Source organism: Eimeria necatrix, genomic scaffold (assembly GCF_000499385.1).
Source record: "Eimeria necatrix Houghton genomic scaffold, Enh_scaff45, whole genome shotgun sequence".
NCBI classification, from domain to species: domain Eukaryota; phylum Apicomplexa; class Conoidasida; order Eucoccidiorida; family Eimeriidae; genus Eimeria; species Eimeria necatrix.
Window position 1 is genome coordinate 37,728 of NW_013654809.1, and position 20,184 is coordinate 57,911.

Genomic DNA, 20,184 nt, shown 5'->3' on the forward strand with positions numbered 1-20,184 from the left:
CAAAACTGTCCGGCGTTCTTCTAAAGAAGGGAGAAGAGTCCCAGACGAAGCATTGGAAAATGCTAAGCCACGGGACTTCCTTATTTCTGGCCGCCTATGGTTACCTGGAGCAACAGCGTCGGAAGAGGAAGCTTTCACAACAAGTCGGCCACACAGCGAGCTTTGCCGGAGTTGTTTTGCGTTTCTAGCGCCATTCAAGTGGGATGGCTTTTCCAGTTTTGATTTCTGGTGGTAGAGCTCTGGAGACGATGGACGCCTGCAGCAGGTTGAAGGGCGGAATTAACAGGCAGTTTTGAATTTTTGTTCTTGATTGCAGAGCTTCCAACCACAATAGAAGACTGACTCACCCCAAGCAAGCAGTTAAGGGGGGAAGTTGCCGAAGGATTTACCACTGCAGACGGTGGCTGAACGTAAAGTGAAAAGTGCATAGTAGCTAGGGGATACTGCAGGACTCACTCCAGAGCAGAATATATTTCCATGTCCTCCACTGTGAAATGTAGAGATGGGCTTTCCAGCTGGATGCATTCCATCTTGAGTTTCACATTCAGAGCAGCATTTAGTTTGTTTAGTGATTCCCAAATCCACGCCAAGACATTCGTTGTTTCTTTGTTATCTCCTGTGGTATATTCAAGGGGTGCGTCATTCAGTTGTTGCCCTTTGCTCGTGCAATTGGTTTCCTTAATTCGTAAATCTCTTAAGCCGCCTACGGGCCTGCAGTTGAAGCCATTACCGGCGCCTCCTGGTATTTTCCTGTCAAATAAACTGGAGGGTAGGCTGCTCCCAGATTCTGCTGTTTTGAAAGACAGCTGAAGACTTCCATCACACGAGGGCAATGAATCCACAAGAAAATAGCTGTTTCCCGGCATCATGCAGTTTGCGTGAGACGCAGGGCGATCAATATTGGGGAAATGCTCTTCTCCATTCACTGCTGGCGTCGCGACGTCAGCAGGAGACCCACCTATTCGGCAAACACCACCTGATTGTTTCATTGTACCACCACTTCGCGAGTCTTTTGAACAGTCTTTGGGTCCTTTCGCTTCTAGAGCTTCCGTAGAATTTGGGAGAAAGTACTTCTGTAACAGCTGAAACAAAGAGACTGCACCGACGACTACGGAAGGCTCCAAGTTTACCTGTGATTAGACAGCACACGGCACTACAATATCCAGCTCCAATTTCGTCACTAGTAGATATGCAAAGTGCAGCTCTTTTCGTTTGCTGCAGCTTTTAAAAGTTTACTTTTTCGATAACGTCATATATTTGTTGCTAATGGCCATACTTACTATCAGCGGGTCGAGCTCCAAAAGCAAATCCCCTGCACTTTCGGAACGCTCAGATGTCCGTGACTGGCGAAGTGTGCACCGCACTTTGGAGGAAGCTGACTGCAGACTATTAACATAGCCCTCAGGCGTATCGTTCGGCATGCAGTCCGCTGCATGCTGGCGTACTTGGCTTTGCACGGCAGCGCCACTTTTGCTGCTCGGCCTTTCAAAAGATTTGTAAGACGCTGTTATTATGCAACGGCAGCCATCAACAATACTTTGTTTGCGCACAAGTAACTGACTGTGGGCAGAGGCTCTGCCTTTACGGCGAAATTCCAGATTGGCTCGGAAGCCTCTGCTTTGGTGCGTGGTGTTTGTTGTCGGGAGCTCCAGCACGGAATTCGTGACCATTTGAGATACAGTTGAAGCGCCAGACCACCCCTCTCTGTTTTTGTCATACAAGCTCTTCGCAATTTGCTGGCTGTCGAGAAGTGTTAGCTGGGAAGCTTCCTGATTGGCGAATCCAGGAGGTCTCAAGCAACCTCCCCGGGCAGGAAAACTTTGAATATCAAATTCTGAGAAGCCCTTCGTCTTCTTCCAGCTCTCAACTAGCTCAGAAAACCCCTTTGGATTCTGGAAATCACCTTGCCCTTGCAGCATCTCTGCACGAATTTGGTAGACGCTTCCAACGAGCCTCATGCATTTTTTTATTCCTGCTGTTCCGGCTACTTTGTCTTGAGGACCTTCAGCGTTTTCTAAGCAGGAACCTTCTTTAGGCACGCTTACCAAGCGGCATTCTGAATAAAAAGAGACCGCCGCTGAGCATGAAACGACGCAAATGGGGGGGGCTAAAGTTACTAACGGTTCGAGCAAATCCACCATCCCCGGCCTTAATGCTCTCTCCGTTCCAAATTTTCCGTTCATCCTGCTTTTCTTGAATGCGGTGGCCGAAATAGCCATGGTTTTCAAAGGATCTGGTGCAGTGAAACTTAAAAGTCGCTCTGGCTTATCTGGGGAATGAGCCTGCGTCTTTTTCTTTACTTCAGATTCCTCCCCAAAACGCTTTGTAGCTGTACCGTGCCGCTGCGAAAAACTTGGAGTCCGTTCCGTCCACGCCAAGCCATCATCACTACAGAACATCTGTGCTAAAGAAATGTCGGGAAATGGCGAAGGCGTACTCACGGGAAGGATCAATTCACAGTGACTTAGGATAATACTTACACGGGCTCTCCATGGTAGTTCATCACCGTTTTGCCTAATCAGGGTGGCGTCCAAGCTACCGCCATCCCACCTAGTGCCTGCTTCGGTCTCCTCCTTCTCCTCCTTACGCCTTAGACCAGCGATAGTTGTACCTTCCTCTGCAGAAGTTTGAAGGAACTGCTGAACATGATTTTCGCATGCTGAAACTGCGGATAAGTCTCTCGCGGGCGCTGATGATCCGGACAAAAAAGACGCAGCATAGGCTTCACTGGCTTGACTGATCATTTCTTTAGTAATGCCTGAGTTATAAAGAACAACATTTCCGTTGCTATATACAATGGAATCGCAGCAAAAGTAAATAGTTGTGTCCTTTCTCCATCACTTTCACCTACCAAGTAGTCCTGAGAGCACCTCCCAATCCAGCGTGAGCCTGAGCGGGCTGCAGCGGATATCGACAGAACACAGTAGCGCTTTCAGGCATAGCGAAGCCTCAACAGAAACAGCGGGAGCTTTGGCAGTGAGCGCCTGCCATGTCCTCGTCGGCGCTAGTGCAGCATGCAAATATGCTGGCACGAGAAAGCATCGTCCTCCAGACAAATCTTCAACCAAGACTTCTTCTTCTGCAGCCTCACTGCTATGAATATCAAAAGAGGATGAATTACGGCTATAGTATGAATTTCCTTCAGCCTCCTCAACTGGTTGCTTCCATGGCTGTGACAGGGTCCTAGCAGGGGTAGCCGTGTTCCCAGCCTCGTATCCAGAAGCTTGTGTGTGTACCTTAGAAGGCAACTGATCTGCATACGAAGGACTTGCTTCCGCAGTTTCCATTCCGGGGAACGGGGGTGGGAACATCCACCGGGTAGTTAGCCTCACCCTTTCGCTGCGTAGTGCCTTTTGTAAGGCCAGTATTGCGGCAGGATGAAGCTTTTCCTTAGAAGAGGAACTATTGTAAGAAGCTGCAGCCTGAACTAATGCAGCCGCTATATCACCCGCATCGTCTTCAGCATCGATACTGTTGGGTGTATGCGTTAGTGTAAACTGAAGTAATGGAGTAAGCTTGCCCTGCTTCGCTGTAGGCAGTGCAGTCAGAAAGGCTGAGGAAGCTGCATCGTTGATAGTATGGTCTAAATACGCACACCCAGCAGCTAGGTAGTCTTTCGAAGACAAAGAGCGCACATCAGCAGGTCTAGCTTCTTGTTTTCTGTGCTTAACTGCGCTCTCTTTAAGTGTTGTGGGCCAGCCGCGGCCTTCTTCCGTTGCTTCGGGTGGTTCAAGACACATACAGTAATTCGGTTCACGCCGACCCAGAGCTACATATATTTCCTCGAAGCTTGCCCTGCCCGTTGTCTTTGTGCTTCGAGAAGTACTGCCGAGCCGGATACGCGAGCTATTGACCCCGAATTTCACCAGCAGACTGTTGTCAATGAGACTCTTGAGGTTCTTCGCGTGAGTGTGCTCCAAGCTCACTGCATGTTCACCTTCGTTTCCACGTACAAAACTGCATTTGCCTGTCTTGCTTTCTTTATACAGTCGAAATTCAAAAATCGAGAGACTCAGCCTTATGTCAAATCCAACTAAGCCATTCGTTGGGCTTTGCTGAGGACTCTGTTGTGCTGCGGGGACGTTAGCATTGCTGTCATCAACATCAAATGGTCCCTTGCTGGAGTTTTCCGCCGTCTGAAAACTTTCAACGGCCTTGCCCTTCGAGTACGCAGAAAGAGAGGGCGGCAACAATGTTGAAGAGCCCTCTGGAGAATCTGGAGAAAGCGCTGCGCCGTTACTACCATCCAATTCCGGAAGATCTTCACCTGGCAAGATAGCTGACTGCACTCCACAACTAGGAAGCATTCGGTCAGTGCTTCTATTAGATGCTACTTGGTCTGGCACAGGCAAACCAGAGCAACGGAGACTGCGATGAAGATAGAGAGCAACTCGTCGTAGAGCAGAGCCTTTCTCAATATTGTGCATGGAGTCCAGGCTCCCCTTCACCGAGGCATCGCTCAGGCCTCCAGAATCTCCATCAACTAAAGTCTTCCAGTGTGCTCGAGTGCTGTAAGCTCGAACAATATCAATTGTTCGCCTCCTGCGGTTATTTTTGTCCTAAAGCAGGTACACTCATGTTGGGGATGGCTGTAGCTAGCATTCTAGGACGGACTCTTTGAAGTGAATAGAGCTGTACGACAGAACACGGTATAAAGATGCCTATGGCTGAGCGAATATAACGAAGGTTGCAGTATGGCACAAAAACCAGCCAGCCACGGGTACCAGAGTGTGGCATCAGAGCACTACTATTTTGTCGAAACGCAGTGCAGTCCGTGGCTCGAGTCTGCAGGGGAAATGAATAGACACACCTTCTTGTTTCTGACACAGGATTCTCGCCGCGGTATTTCAGAACGTGGAACTTCCATATTCTTCTGGGGCGGCGCTAGCATGGAACTTTGTGAGCTAGAGATGGGCACAACGTGTGAGTCAGTATCAGAAACTGGTTGCTCATTCCATAATGACAGGAATGCTTGTTGCAGGGCGTTCACCTGCGAGAAGAGCCCGACAAGAGCCATGATATCCTTATCCGTCAAACCAATACAAACTCCGCTGAGCGCAAAGGCCGGAAAGCTGCGGCACCACGAAATACATAGTAGCGTGACGCCATCAGACACACACAATGGAAAATACATCCCATCAGAGGTGACCAACATGAAAGAAGAACTGATTTTCTTGTGCAGAATGTACTGTGTGGAGTCTACTTTACCTGAAACCTTGGTCCTGAAGAGTGATCCGAAATGCAGGAAGACCCGTCTGACTGTGAATCCTATTACAGACATCGAAATTTGCAGTCATGCCTGTTGGCCACAAAATAAACTCATTAGTCCTCTTTTCAAGACAAATGGAGCACCTAAGAGTATCCGCATCTTCATTGGCTGGTTTGATGGGTGTCTCTGCAGCTTCTTCTACCTCATATTTTCTGCCCTCAAGCACCATTCCTCGGCGACTCTTTACAGCAGAGCGCACTTCAGGGGAATCACAGCGTCTGCGTCGACTTCGTGAGGATGACTCAGCTCCCTGAAGACCAGATTCAGCAGCATCTGCTCTCACAACAGCGGAGCTGCTTCGTGCGACTTCTGCCTTCCTTTCCAATGAAAGAGAGCAGAAGCTCAGAGGGCAGGCAGAGAGTCCCCATTCAACTTGCTGGCAATTAATCACCCGCCTCGCACATGCTCCTGTGACAGCCATCGTGTATCTATCATACGCTTTGCGGACCGCTGCTGGAGAGGTTCCTGGCGGCTGATTGTGCCAAAGCTGTAGACTGCTGTCAACAGAAACGGCACCAGAGTGAAAGAGAAGCCCCCGACACTGCACATCCTTATGACTAAATGGAAGGAGTAATTTCTGAGGCACGGGAATATCAACGCATATGTCGACTGTTGGATGGTCGACTTCGCCTACAAGAAGCCTGGCAAGAAACAATTCGTTCCGATGTAATGCATCTTGAACTTCTTTGCTGGCAGCCTCTAGGATGCTGCTTCCCTCAACAAGATGCACTGGCTCCTGCAGGGACTGCACTACAAATGCTACTGCAGCAGGCGTGATCGTGCATAAGAGCGAACCATGAGTTTGGACGTAGAGGCGCATATCCGGGATACCGTCAAGAGGCACGTAAACCTTATCAAACCGTAGCCACCCGCCTGCTGCAGCGTCATTATTACCGCGTTCGTTATCTCTGTACGCATTGGCAGTCTTCTTCAGCGGCTCAAACGGGCAGCCTCCTCGCCATGTGCAATTTGCGCTCCAGTCTAAGATGCATGCACTGCTGCCGGGTTGCAGTGGCGATACTGGGGGGTTGTCCAGACTCTGCCTGGACAGGCAGCGAGCATGACTACAAGGCGACAGATATATATCTGCGTAGTTGCCCTTGTGCCGGCCTTTGCAGGGGTCTGTTGGACCTTCACTGCTAAGTTTCGTATGCGAACTACTGGCTATAATACGACGATGAGACAATTCTGGCATAAGGTTGTCAATTACTTGTACCCCCTCAAAAGCGGCGACCACCGACATTCGGAGATCGTAATACATTGCGATGTGGGTGTAAAGCTCATCTAATGTCACACGTATGCAGGCAGGGGCTTCATAAGCAGCTGCTAAAGTCACCTCGAGGTTGTCAAGCTGGACGGCAAACTGCACGCTCTTGGAAAACCGCTGTGGCTGCATTTGTTGTATGCACTTGGCCATCAGAAGCTCTGCCTCTGAAGCTGCAGATACTTCTTCTGCCACTTCTTCCATAAGTCCTTGCACTGTGTCCACCTGTGCCTGGCGCTTCGATGAGAAAATATTGAATTCAAGAGCGTCAGCGTTACCACTTTCATCTGTGCTATTCGAATCTTCTTCCGAGGAATTATCGGAAACCACTGTCATGCCTGTAGCCATTGGGAATCGTTGCTCGCAGTGCGTTACCCCAAAAGGGTGGCGGGATCGAGTCTCTCGCTTCAAATCTTGAAGCACGAGCTGTCGTATGGGAAGAATGACAGTTGGCCAATATGTAGTTTCAAATTGTTGAATGAAATGCTCATCAAGCGCCATTTGGGCTGCCCATTCGCTGCCGCCGGCAACGGCAGAACCTTGAAACATCGTGTCCATACAGCCTTCAGGTTGTTCCAAGTCAAGTGTCCTTCCACTGTTCCTGGCTGCCAGCGCGTGAGCTAGGAGGCGTCGACGCCAGGCAGACTGGTAGGTCATCATCTCCTCGGCAGTCGGGATGCGCTCCCTATGCAAAGCGGCGCACATATCTACTTCGGCGCATCTTGTGGAAGGATGGGTAAAAGAGGAGGTGAATGAAAGCACTCAACGCTGAGTGACTTACAGGCATTCCGCATAAACTCCAGAAACGAATTCCTGGTACAAAATAATTGCATAGTGGGCCCAACGAAAAATACATGCTACCTGAAACGGCGTGAACTGCAGGAGACTCCTCCTTGATAGGACAGTGATTGTTATAGCAGGGAGCGGCTCCTCATCCGAATCCAACGTAAGTGCTGCTCTACCTTGGGGTTCTCGTGTGTTCTGCGAGCTCCCAACAGTCTCATTACCTCCTGAGTTCGAATAAGAGGCAACTGGGAAAGGACGCGGGAACGTCCTTTCAGTTTCCGGAGAAGGAGCTGTAGGACGCTGCACGCACCTCACCCTGAGCTCTACCTCGCTTGGCTTGAAGATGTACAGATGATGTGGGCCTGTCTGATTTGCAATCCTCCACAACTCTGTCGGGCAGTACAGATCACTAAAACGCAAGAGTCCATGTTCATTGTCCTCGTGACGCGCTTCTGCATTTGACAAATGTGTCTTCGTGTCTTTTGCTTTTCCCGAAGTCGCAGCAGGCCGACCACTGGAGTCCTCTTGTGAGCTGTGTTGAAAGCCCAGCGCTGTTTCTGCCGAGCGTCTTTTCGAGAGCGCTGCTTCACGCCTTGCCGTATGAAGGCTCGTTAGCTGTTGGTCATCGTCAGTATCTTCTGGTATGGGCTTGCGTCTTTCAGACATGGAAGTACCACGCAGCCTTTTACTGAGCAAGGCTTGGCTCAAGGCAGCAAGCGGTAAAGCGCTAGCCATGCCGAGCCCTGCATTTTGGCCTGGCTTGCGCAAATGAGACGAAAGCGTAGCTTCAGTTAGTTTAAGGGAAGGGTCATTCCCAAGTAACACCTTTTCCACATCTTGAAGGATCGCTGCCCTGTATGCAGCTGGGTATGGTACCCATGACGCATGTTCGTGTCCATCGTTGATAGGCTCAAGGTAAAGACAAGCTTGCTCCATGACGGTTTTCAAGTGGAAACATTCAGGTATCTTCTCATCACTGCCCCTGATATCTTGATGATTGCGAAGTTTTCTTAGCCAACCAAACCAGCTCTTAGGGGATGCATCTTGCGAGGCGAGTGGAGAAGCTACATCGCCGCTGCAGGATGCGCCATTCTTGTTGGACTGCTGGGGCTGCTCCTCCCACTTGGAGTCACACCGAACGTTGTACAAACGTGACGTGCGTAAACCAAAAGCAAAGTGCTGTTTCGACGCTGTTTCTGTATCTTCGAGTCTGACTTCCAGCTTAGCCACTGATAGTCGTATCCTTTGAATAACTGCGTAGGTTGCTCTTTGGAGTAGAGAGGGAAGACCTGATTCCTCTCGCGCATAGGTCAAGCACTCGTCCGTCAAAAGGATAAGGTTTCGCTGTTGATCACGCAGGGCTTGCTCCCTCTCGACGCTCCAGGCTGATGGAGGCTGCGTGGTGCCTATTACCATTACATCCTCAGCAGACAGAAGTATGGGCGCTGAAAGTAGGCGTAACAAATTGAGCTGTGAAGGAAGCAACACACACATTACGAGACTTCCGCAACACTAGGTGGTTCCCTAGTGCCGTGCAAAACAACCAGAAAATAACGAAACTAGGACCGTGCAAAACAACCCGATAACAACGAAAGCAGTACTTGGATACGCGCTGCATCGAAAAGCACAAAACGTCGACCCTATCGGTTGACCTCCTTCTGGCCACTGTGGCTTGCGACAATTCGAATGAGCCATACTTTGATCTCGAGCTTTCCTATGTGCCCGTATGTAACATCTACCGGTAGCGAAAATGCCGACAAGGCATCTACTTTAATTCTCAAGTTCCGCAGGACCACGCTACCCTTCAAGATTGACGTGTTTAGTTGGTTAGGCTCCAGGTCCTCAAACACAGCAGAAAGTGCCGTGTTGATATATGGTAGCAAAAACGAATTCAACATTTTTTCTACACAACAAAGATGTGCTAAGCAAGCGTACAAGACTCTATGGGCAGCTATGAGACGCCGAGCGGCATTCTCACGCGCCCTGAGCTACGATCTACAACGCGCTGTTCTTTCGCACCTATATTAGCACTATGCGAGTAACTCAAAACACTGCGGCATCTTAGATAGTTACATAATTTGGGGCCCTACACCGAAGTGGAAGACAACGAGCCTGCCCCACGGCCCACCACTGATATGTGCATGCATGGAGGCGGCGGCAGCCCCTAGTTCCCTGCGTGGGGCGACCTTTTCCTGTCGATTTCCTCATGCGAAATAAGCGTATGAATAGAGTCTGGGACTTTCACAGGAATACCAGGCATAGTGAAGTCAAGTGCGTGGAATGCCATTGGCGTAATGGCACTGATAGTGCTGTTCTGCCACTGTTGTTTCTGTGGCTTACCATTGTGCGCTAGAACGCATAATATTCCGACCCGTGTGATTGTTGCTTGCTATTACAGTCAATTTGCAGAGAACGTTTGTCGCGTGCCTAAGGCTATTCTGGACAACAGCTTGCGGCGTCCGTTCTCAAACTTCGGAGGGCTATGCACTCGTGCATAAAGCATGAGACAGTCCTCAGCTCGGTGTCTTGTCCAATGGAACCCGAAATGTTTCTTAATTTCGTATTCAGGGTGTCTGCACCTTTTCACATGCTGTTAGATAGCTTGAGCCCCTCAGGTGTAGCTATGTACTATCTCATCGTCTCTGCTGTATGTTAAAATTTGCCATTCGGACGTTTCCTCTTCTTCTAGCAATCCTTTCCAACTATTATTTTTGTTTTCTCTCACTATGGTAACACCTAGACAATCGTGAGTTTTAAGAGACCATAGTTTCAACCATTACAGTGTCCAGCTTCTCTCACGGTGCACTGAGCGCTTGTGAGAATTTTGCAACTTTTTTCATGTACGCGGCAGGTCGTGTTTCCATGGGTGTTTAATTTGTTTTCTGGCTTAGTCTATTGGGCATCGGCTCAAGCTCAGTGCGCAGTCAAATAGCCCGCACTTGCCCGGCTCTACAGCCCTCCAGAAGATTGTCAACGTGTTTGTCACAGAACGCTCGCCATACCGAGCCATCCAGCCGGACAAATTTAGTCTAGCAAGTCTCATAAATCAGGGCAAGCTTGCTCCCAGCAGTAAATATGGGAACTATGGGGAAACAGTAATGGTGGGCAGTCCACCTGCGTAGCGTTACTAATGTTGGCGAATGGTTTCTTCAGAGATGGCTTTTCACGATCTATCGAGAAGGGAGTTCAGCACGGTGCGAAGTCGTCTCCAGGAATCGCATAACTAATATGAGCTATTAAGCGATTTAAACGATTCCCATTCAGCATGCACTCACATGCCCCACAAAAGGATGCAGCCTGAACGTTTTGCGACATCTATGAAGTGGATAGCGAATTCAGGTTGCATAACCTGCACTCTCTAGGTCCAACTCCAACAGGGGATGCTGGCGAAGTTGAGGAATGGGCGAGTTTCTGTAACTCTAAAATAGTCGACAGTACCCTGTTTCGCACTATGAACTGATTGAAACTGATTAGATAGACTGCTTGCACTCGGATGAAAGTGTAGGCGGTTTCTTGCTGTTTCTCCCAGCAGTTACTTCGAAAGTATGTACCTAGCTCGCCAGTGTGGCATGCATTGTGCGCAATAAATAAACAATAAAAAGTGTTCGAAAAGTGAGTTCACTGTGCTCGAGCGAGCTTGCGTATAGACAGTCTATTCAAGCTACGAGCCGGTGTGGCGCCGTCATGAGCTGAACAACTGCCCGCTAAGTCTTGCTTAGATGGTTTCCAATGTTGTTTCAATTCCATAAGTTTATTCCTTCAGAACTCACCAACTCTCTCTTCCCAGACGAGATGATTTCCAATCTTGTTTCCTTTCCATAAATTTATTCCTTCAGAAGTGCCTTGTGCCACGCATTAATTGAACAAGATTGGAAACCATCTTTGCGAGACTTAAGGGGCAGTTGTTCAGCTCATGGAGGTGCCACACCGACTCACCCATCAACATTTGGATTATTTTTTCGTGGGGCTAGCTTAGTTTCTGACACCGTCAATAGCTCGACACGTTACATTATTCAAAGGACTTTCGCTGGTGAACGTGCAGGAGCCTGCTGGTAGCAGGCGCTGGGAGTTCTCTGTTAAGGAGCTGGTGTGACGTCTATGGCCACCGGTTTACGAACGCTGTGTTGTTCTGCGCAGCACTACAGCTTGACATGAAGCCCACAGGATCATAGAAAAAGCAATCTGGAAATAAAGAGTGCATGTATTGGTACGCACATCATGAGGATGCGTTGGAACTGCAAGGCGCACTAGGACTGACTGTCACGCCGAAGCTATGTGCGATGCAGATGAGGTTACCGTTCGGCAGCCACAAAAAAACCAGTTGCCTTCGAATCTGTGTTGTTGGAGTCAAGTGTCCCGGATAACAATGCGACTAAATTCAGTCAAGGAGGGCTTTGCTGGCTGGGGTAGCAACAAGCGCAGCACAGTTACCCGCAGACAAGCTCGATAAGAAGGCAAAGTATCACGTTAACCAAAAGGCAAATAAGATACGATTTCTACGAGTTCTTTCGCTCACTGAGGAGTCCCTATCAGTTAGCTGTAGAGCCAATGGCAAATTCATACGCTTGGCTTCTCGATGTTCAAATTCCGGCTGGTGTGTACCATCTCTGGAAACTTTCAGCTTTTCATACAAGCTCTCCAACCCGTTTCTCTGGTGCCGTAGTTTGTTGACACTTTCTTCCAGCCACTGGCTGCACTCTGTTTGCTGTTGGCTTCTGCCAGTGAATATACGATAGTATGACGACCTACTAAGGATGAGCTGTACTGTCCAGCAGCTTCTAGCTGATCTTTGTCCATTGTCATCGTAGTCACTATGTGAGGATCAGCTGGATGTTATGTAGTTAGCCCACCTGTGTAGCTGTATAGTCGCCATAGACATAGTGCTGCGAACACGAACAAAATATGCTTGTACTTCAAAAAGTACACTATTTCGGGAACGACTTTTTCTGGATCCCTAAAGACTGCACTTCACACGGACTATTTAACCTATATAGAAAGATGGAGACAAAGCTTCCCGCGGAGGGCGCAGAACTCGACCTAATAAGTGATGACTAGCCCGAATTGACGTCATACATTAGGTACAAAACCAAAATGTACCGGAAGAATTTCATCTCGAATGGTTTCAAATACTGTCAAAGGTGGCATCAACTGTCTGAAGTGAAAAAACTACGAACTACGCACTATGCATGCAAGAGTAGATTGATGCTCTTGCATCTTATAGAGCCAAGGCACATCACAGTAAAGCACAAATCCTTTCTGCTTCAAAGCATTCCTAGGAAGGAAAGAGTAGAAGACCTCCACTGAGCTGTAATTCAAAATCAAATTAAGTACCGTTGTGCTTAAAATTCCGTAAGTTAACCTGCAGATTCAATGACACCAAACTGAAAATGTGCAACTAGCTACGCTTCGTTTCTTCGAACCGTATGGTGGAGTGCCCTGCATCTACCATAATTACTAGCATTGATTAGTTTAACCACATGGTTGATTCGGTTTCCAACCCATTTTTTTAAAGATGCACATGAGTGGGAACGGACAAAAGGGTGGACACAAATGCAAAAGCATTACTTTCATAAAACAAATCAAGTTCCTACAGAATGTGCTTAGGAAAGCAGAGGATTGTAGGCGCAAGCTTAAGCAAATAACTGTTCAGGATTGAACAACCGCCAGCATACGGCAAAAGGTAACTCTCAGAAGCTGAAAAGTAAGCAGCATGTCACAACTTCTAAATGCTGAAGATGTACATGGTAATGATTAACGTAGTGGTAGCAGATGGCATGCGAACCGTAAGATGCAGAAGGCAACGGATGAACGAGGTGAGAAGTCAAAAGTAATACCTCAAAGAGGTGAGAGGTAAACGCCGGCATCTGTAAAATGGATGGCGTCATCTCTAGACGATGGAAGGTAAGCTTACATCTCTCTCGCTCCTAGGAAGCGCTCTTCAAGTCTCATTCTTTGGAGTGTATATTGTCATCTTCCTTATGAAGAAATGCCAGCACGATAACATGAAGATTTAAACGCATGGGTGGGTAAGAAGACGATGTGAAGCTTCCCAAAGTAAGTCAATGCGCTCCCACCACTAGATAATAGTCGGCTCAAATGAACACGGTGAAGCCGGCCGAACAAGAAGCTTGACAGGCCATTACTCTCGCCACATAGCCTACACTAAGCGATGCACAGCGCTACAGTTATGTGAGCTGGTAGCATACGTCTGCATTGTGCCATACCCATTCGAAATTCACAGTACACGAGCTTACTTTGTGTTCGAGATACAGGAACTTCGTGTCAATAATTTCCGTATACGCCAGTATACCACGCAATAATCTCAAGCCAAGTCACTAATGTGTTTGGCCGGAGTGAGGAATATGGCCTTTGTACTTTTTTCTTGGCTCAACTCTTTCTACACATTTGCCGCACGTGCTCCTCTGTTCTGCGACAGCGTCATTCGAAGCTACACGGAGATCCCTTGTCTGCACGTCCAAGAAGTCGCAAAAACTCAGTTCCAATGCCTTCTTAGCACATATACGTATATGCAGTTATTATGACTGTTTTATGCGAGCTTCTTACTACATTGTGACCCCGAAGAGTGGCTGATGGAAGATGTCGGCAACGAACAAATCCCCCATCGAGGCATAGAAAGTGGTTTCTATTCCAACAACATTCCAAAAAAAGTGAAAGATAAATAAAACAGGTGTTTTGCAGGTCCCAGGAAGGTGGTTCCAGTGGTCTCGATGGTTGTAGTGCTTACTGGACTGCTGTGCGCACACCGCAGGGAAGCCACTACCCCACCAAGCCAGCTTGATTTGCCTTCTCATCAACATTCAAGACGCACCACGAATATGATGCAAGATTTTATGAATTTCTTCTCGCCATGATAGCTGAAAATCAATCTTGTATGCTCCAGCTTTTCTTGTGGTTCGTTTTGGGTCTCGGAGACTGCCCTACACAGTCCAAGCGGTGAACGCCGCAGATGCACCAGCCGGGCTTACCAATTCTTGTCCCCCACGGTCTGCCATGGTAATGGATCTTGCAAAGGGAATTCAACGGAGATCACTGAAACAAAATGCTGTTCAAGTAGCTTAGTTATACGTAGTCACCACGAACAGTTCATGAGGGACAAGAAGAGGAGTCTACACATCCGCACTGCGCGACGTAAGAGTGCTAGGCCGCAGTGTACTAGAGCGGCGCAATTGCATAGCTGTCGAATGGGTATCTGGATATATAGGAGGGAAACATGATCAGCATGATCAATACTGCGTAGAGAGTCGTGGGAAGACACGAACCACTCAGCCAGACTAGCACACTTGGGGGAATTCAGCTTCATTTTCTTCGAAAGCTCTCATATTGAGTCTGGAAGTTACGATCCCGGGCGTCGGGCGTTCCAAGACTCTAGAGGGACCGACGTTTTGGGTCGCTTCCACTCAGCAAAATTCCGTGTAGAGAGACCTGCCGCACAGCAACATTGTCAGAGATATAGAGAAACATGGTGCTGCAAAGATTGGAAATTATATAGTACATGCTTAATGGATCTAGAAAAGGACTGAGGAACAATCAGTGCCACCCACGCAGCGCACTTCTCAAAACGATTGTGCAGTAACAGGCCACAAAGGTTAGTGGACTGCCATGTGGAAAGCGGCAAAATTTCAAGCGCAGCCGCCACTGGCGACAGTGGGGATAATCGCGTGGAGACCTGTGTCGCACCCTTTACCTTCGAAACATTCCCAACAGTTTGTTCTTGGTTGGACAGGAAGCAATGTTGCTACTATCTTCGGAGAAACGGGAAATGAGGCAAGCAACAATTTTGTAGTCAAATAGGTAGCTTGAAATGGTTTTGCAATGCATGTTGCAGCAAGTGCAGCCAGTAAAAGGATGGCAAAGCTCCCAGAAGCCTATAAAATGCCGAAGTCTGCGGTGCTTAAGAATGTTACGTGCAAGCGGTTCAAATATTTAGAGGCGAGTTGAAATTTCCGGTTATGGAGACGGACCCTCACTTCCTTGTTCGTCTGCGTTGCAACAGGCTCAGAGTGTGTCTCTCCCCTTAGGAGCAGCCCTGACACATCTTGAGTGGAGTGTTTGTGGGGACTACTTAGCCATTTTGTGCGATTTCGAGTCTGCAGCAAGTAAGGGGAAGTGGTGAAGCTGATTTTATCCTAGAGCACTGAAGTACTTTCAATTCACACGCATAGGGAAAATTCATGGCTGTTAGGTTCATGCCGAAATAGGGCTACTCGCTTGTCTGAGACACTACAGGCACGCTCGGCAGTTGCATTTTGCGTGCATAAGCCACAGCGTTGTGAGTTGCAGAGGCGTGGATCTGGCAGATTGGCAGTGGCAGTCAACTGCTTACAGAGATACCTCACAAAGATGTGGCATGCTTTTCCTGGGGAAAAGTAAAAGGCATGCTGGCTCTAGGAACGGCAAAGGGAGATGTTGTTCTGCATGACGTGGTAACGTCCACCTCAAAGAAGGATAGTATAATTCACGTGCACAGTAAATGTATTCGGCGCATTGCATGGATCGACGATAAACGGCTTCTAACAACCAGCGACGACATAACCGCAGCTGTTCTCGACTGCAAGGGTGAAGCACCTGGGAGTTCCTGGGCGTGGGCATCGTTCAACTATATTGTTTACTAACGAAAGCAACGCAACTCAGTGAATAGCGTAATAAGCGAGTTGGCTTGTCCTCCCGAGCATGGCAGATAGCTGCCGCTCCCTACTTGTTCCAGCGACGAGCTCTAGCAGTTCGATTATTCAAGAGTTGCCCTTCAAACAGCCAAATGGTTAACATGAGTTATCTCTTGGTTTTTTGATTGCTTGTGTAGGTACTGTACTTCGGCATGTTATGCTAAATGGGAACGTAATGTCGATGGCTGTAGCAATGCAGCAGGCGGCCCTTGCAACCACGGCGGAACGAATTTTGCTGCTTCACCCCGATAATAATTCATCACCTTTAGGTACGCGATGGCACTCCTTGTTAGCCTAAACAGTTGCGTAGGATACATTAGATTATCCTGCACCGAATGAGCTGCATCCTAGGGGAGGCGCTGCTTCTTTTCTTCATCAACAGTAGCTGTTGTATTTCGCTGTCTCATACAAGAGATACATTATGCTTTGCGCTGTCTCACACAAGAGATACATTATGCAGTTGGAGGAGAGTGCGAGCTCATCTGGCTAGAGCATGACGTTCTAGCAGCTTTCTTGTGTCTTGGAAGCATGCGTCTTCTGAAGATTCATTGGCCAGCTGGAAAGGTTGAAACGCTTCAAGAGCTGCCAAGCATTCCACCAGCTTCATTTCAGGGGGCATCTCTCTCTCCATCGGGAAAGAGTCTAGCGGTGGCATGTATGGTTTTTTAATTTTGTTGTTTTGCTTTTAGGCATCAGTTATTGCCTGGTTTTGATTCAGCTTGCCCGTATGTCGTTGGTTTTCATCTTCCATGATGGGAAGAGGGAGACGGCTGTTGCCATTTTGCCCCGTACTGGCGTTTTTGTCAGATGGAGGGCGCATCCTATTGCTGGCTTTTCCTTGGAATTCATCAGTAAACGAGCGCATTGTTGAACTTCGACCGCATCCCAGAGATGAGCCAATTGCGGCATTAGCTTGGAGCCCCTGCGATGAGTTCCTCACCGTCGCACTGCGTGATGGTGGGGAATCATTCAACAAAGGGAACGAGCATAGAATTGACGTGGGACAATTACTCTGTTATTACGCTTTGGGGTAAAAAGACGAATTCAAGCGTAGGTTTCATTAGAATTATTGGAGGCAGTGCACTACTGAACCGCTCAAGGTCAACCTTCCTCTTCTCAGGGTCTGTTGTTACATTTGCGTGGCCACGACGCCTGCTCTTCAGCGCCTGCAAAGGATCAGTTTTAATGAGCCGCTCTCTCAATACTCTTGTCCTCTGCGGTATGTAGAAGACCACGATATTTGCTCAGTGTTATTGCTGCGCATGCGTTCCGCTCCGTGTTATAGCACAGCGCACGCATGTTATGAAGCTCATTGCATGATTTCTGGCTGCCTATTTCCCACAGAGCCCAGCGGCGAAGAAGCCGTTTTCAGCCTTTCCAATGAACCTGACAAAGTATTCCTAGGTCCAAGGCACTGTGCAGCAGCTTGTGGCAGGGAGCTGATCATTTATACTCGTAAATCGCAAGTACGCATCACTACTGAAGCTGCCTTGGTGAAGGGCAGCTGACTCGATGGATTTATTCTCCGTAACACCACGCATGTAACTAGAACTACAGACAGGAGCATTCCACATACTGGAATGCGCCTTTTTCTTTGTGGATGAGACAGGGAGGGGTGGCGCTTCTCGGCACTTTGTGTCTTCCCTCTCCAGTTCAGCTCATAGGATTCGGGCTTGAGTATGCCGTGATAGTTTTCGAAGGGCAGGTAGGACTTGAGTGCCCTTTTGCACAACTAAGTACTCTCCATAACTCTGAAAGCTTCCGTTCTGCCTGAAGAAACGTGATTTTAACTTTGCGGGCATATAACATTCTTGGTGTCTCATTGCGATTTTTCTAGACAGCAATAATGCCTTTGGAACCAAATGGGGCCCAAATAAATTCTCTGCGGCCACTCCACCGCAGAAATTCTTCAGCGAAAATGAAGGAAGCCACACTTGCAGCAGAAATGCTGCGAGAAGGCCAAGTTGCTGCAGTGGCCTCTGCAAGTTGGTGGTGCGCGCTTACTGACACTGCTGGAAATGTTTGTCTTTACATGATAAACAGCGGGCTTCCATTTGATGGCTTCTGTCACACCGCTCCAATAGTAGCTTTAAGTGCCAATTGCGATGCCACTCGCCTGGCTGTACTCGACTGCAATGGACAAGTTCTTGTATACTCCCCTGGGACTTCGACTTCTTCCTGGCAAGCAAAAAGCAGCACGTGCCGAAAGAATGAAGTGCTCCGACGCGTCTCTAGCCACTTTCACACAGCTCAATGCGTGCACGGAATATTAGTGGTTCCATAGCGCGACAGGCCAGCAGTCCCCTCTAGACACTTTACAGCAATATCTTGCTCGCGCCCGCTGTCGTTTCCGTGGAAATGCTTCATTTCCGGGCATGTATTTCCTCAGCTTGGGCCTTTCCCTCGGAGGAGAAGCGCGCGACGTGTTCTGGGATGGCAAACATAGTGATGTCCTTGTCATTGTTACCTCGCTACACCAAGCTGTGCCTTTTATCTGTTGTTCTAAAGCTTCGTTTTCTGAGGAGCAAGCTTTCCAGGTGCATATAAGGACATGGGCCTGCTTTCCACTTTGCACGAATCATTCGTACCGAGACTCGAAAACACAGTCGTGTTGTGTGGCTAAGTGGGTGAGCAGGTGCCTGTGCTGCAACTCCAAGGGTCACACGCAGTGGAAGTTGGACTGTGCTGCATTGACCTAGAAGACCTACTCTTTCCGATTGCGTTAATTAATGGTAAGATGAGGAAAAGGGAACACTGATTTGAGCACAAGGAGTGTAATCAGCGTTTAGATATTGCTGACATTTCCGTATAATTACGTCAGCTGAGAAGCCGTGGGGAAGTGTAATCCAACAACTGGCAGAGTGCATGCCCAGAATTACGGACGCCCAAAGTATGCAAAGCGTTTCACTTCATTTGCAGCCCCTTAGACTGGGAGCGTTTGCATAGCGTCCACCTTCTGGCTTGGCGAGTTCTTTCATTGTGTGGTGATTGAATTCTCAGGTGTGCTTTTGAGTATTTCGACCTCCGGTAATCTCACATCATTGTGTTTGGACTGCCTCTCTTGCCTGCACCAGACACCGCACTGTACGCTATTGGAGAAATGTAATCGCTATAGAGTGATACGTTACGCATCCCAGCTGCTCCACAAGTAATACTACACAATACCGTAAAATTCACGGAGACAATTTTCGACTCTTAGCCAAACTGATGTTGCACCGGTGAGTGTTCTGCGCAGACCATACGTCACTAAATAACTCTGCAGAGCCCAGCAGCCTCACAATCCGCTATGTTTTGCAACTGCTCGCCTTGGGAAGAGATGGAGAAGCTCTGCAGGCCCTAGAAGGCATGCTTGGCGTTAGCCCCGTCGGTAACCTGTCAGGTAGAGACGGAGTTCTCACTGTGGATAGGCCATCACACTGCGTACTTTTTCAAGAGTTACAAACATTCCCTGGAGCATTGGTTAATGAGCCTCTCCAGCGTTTTGCGGCCTGCACACTGCGCAGTGTAGACCAGCAAAAGTTTTAACCCGCAACCTAAAGATTTGGCCGTTACGAGAGCCACTAAGAATTTTTGTAGTGGCTTCTTAGCTCCTTAAAGGCACTTTGAGCTTCTGTACATTTGCCATTGTGCAGCGACGGCACGGGATTGCTTCGAAGCTGTTGGCTGGCATGCCCTTGACAGACTTGACATAAATGTGGCCTGCCGGTCATTTAAAGCTGCTAAACGATGTGATCTAGTACCTTGGCTCTGCACACTTGAAGAAGTCGAAGAGGATGTTGCTTTAGGAGCTCACATGAAAGGTGCGTCGCTCTATGCCTTCCCTCTTCCTAACTTCGGAGGAGCTTTACAACTATGCTTGTGATGCACAGAATTTGTGACTACTGGGTCTATACGGTTCACTGTCACGTAAGCACGATTTTGGCTTTTTGAAGCAGTTTCGGTGCGATAAGGTTTGAATGTGGGCATTGCATACAGCACTTCACCACAACTGGCGGGAGGCAGTGGAGTTGCTGATGTGCAGCTCAGACCCAGAAGCTGCATTAGACATCGCATGCCAGCTGGAAGAGTGGCATACTGCTATTGACCTCGCAAAAGTCGGCTAATGCCACCAAACAGATATCACTTTTCCATTAGCAAAGCTTAAATGTTCGCCCCTGAGTGTCTTTACATTGCATCACCAC

At 48.4% G+C, this 20,184-nt stretch overlaps 3 protein-coding genes across 3 annotated transcripts; 1 reads left to right on the forward strand and 2 right to left on the reverse strand.

Annotated features, from left to right (window-relative positions):
- Positions 1-452: 452 nt before the first annotated feature.
- On the reverse strand, positions 453-7,238 carry ENH_00055810 (AGAP005082-PA, related, related; the record flags this gene model as incomplete). The annotated part of the gene is made up of 5 exons (XM_013583832.1): positions 453-1,130; positions 1,281-2,758; positions 2,852-4,559; positions 4,811-5,051; positions 5,209-7,238. The coding sequence occupies 5 exons, from the start codon at positions 7,236-7,238 to the stop codon at positions 453-455; spliced, it is 6,135 nt and encodes a 2,044-aa protein (XP_013439286.1).
- A 72-nt stretch (positions 7,239-7,310) lies between these two features.
- On the reverse strand, positions 7,311-8,735 carry ENH_00055820 (AGAP005082-PA, related, related; the record flags this gene model as incomplete). The annotated part of the gene is made up of 1 exon (XM_013583833.1): positions 7,311-8,735. One exon carries the CDS (start codon positions 8,733-8,735, stop codon positions 7,311-7,313), a length of 1,425 nt encoding a protein of 474 aa, XP_013439287.1.
- Positions 8,736-16,755: 8,020 nt separating this feature from the next.
- On the forward strand, positions 16,756-20,106 carry ENH_00055830 (hypothetical protein, conserved; the record flags this gene model as incomplete). The annotated part of the gene is made up of 11 exons (XM_013583834.1): positions 16,756-16,960; positions 17,124-17,222; positions 17,348-17,469; positions 17,613-17,708; positions 17,841-17,995; positions 18,393-18,540; positions 18,639-18,735; positions 19,004-19,087; positions 19,239-19,382; positions 19,636-19,803; positions 19,979-20,106. The coding sequence occupies 11 exons, from the start codon at positions 16,756-16,758 to the stop codon at positions 20,104-20,106; spliced, it is 1,446 nt and encodes a 481-aa protein (XP_013439288.1).
- Positions 20,107-20,184: the final 78 nt, after the last annotated feature.